At 47.6% G+C, this 349-nt stretch overlaps 1 protein-coding gene across 1 annotated transcript in view; it reads right to left on the bottom strand.

Annotated features, from left to right (window-relative positions):
- The window catches only part of TTF2 (transcription termination factor, RNA polymerase II), a gene marked incomplete at its 5' end in the record, with an annotated part of 20,810 nt that overhangs the window by 3,709 nt on the left and 16,752 nt on the right, over positions 1-349 (bottom strand). Inside the window, one exon of the mRNA XM_010140819.1 lies at positions 124-277. Within this exon, the coding sequence (XP_010139121.1) occupies positions 124-277 (154 nt within the window). The remainder of the gene's footprint in view (positions 1-123; positions 278-349) is intronic.

Genomic DNA, 349 nt, shown 5'->3' with positions numbered 1-349 from the left:
CCCTGCTCATCTTGGTACCTAGAGGTCCAAATGAAAGTGGTGCCAGTAAATGGAATCCTGAAGTCAGCTATCACAGCTACTCACAGCAGCACTAGTAACTGTTTCCCTGCCCCGACTGCATACCTGAGGCCCTTTGGGATTGTTATTGAACTCTTCGACCACATCCATCCTCTGTTTAGGATTGACAGAGCCATCCACCACAGCATACTTCAGACCCAGTCGCTGGAGGTGCACACCCACAACTTTCAACATACTTGTCCACTGAGACACAATAACACTGGAGAGAGTGGAAAGGGAGTTCATAACAAATTGAGTGTACTGTAACAGTTTGGTTATTCCACCCAGGTCT

The sequence above is a fragment of the Buceros rhinoceros genome, unplaced genomic scaffold (genome assembly GCF_000710305.1).
Source record: "Buceros rhinoceros silvestris isolate BGI_N320 unplaced genomic scaffold, ASM71030v1 scaffold26007, whole genome shotgun sequence".
NCBI classification, from domain to species: domain Eukaryota; kingdom Metazoa; phylum Chordata; class Aves; order Bucerotiformes; family Bucerotidae; genus Buceros; species Buceros rhinoceros.
Note: the sequence above shows the minus strand (reverse complement) of the source record. Positions and strands in the feature narration are given on the sequence as shown.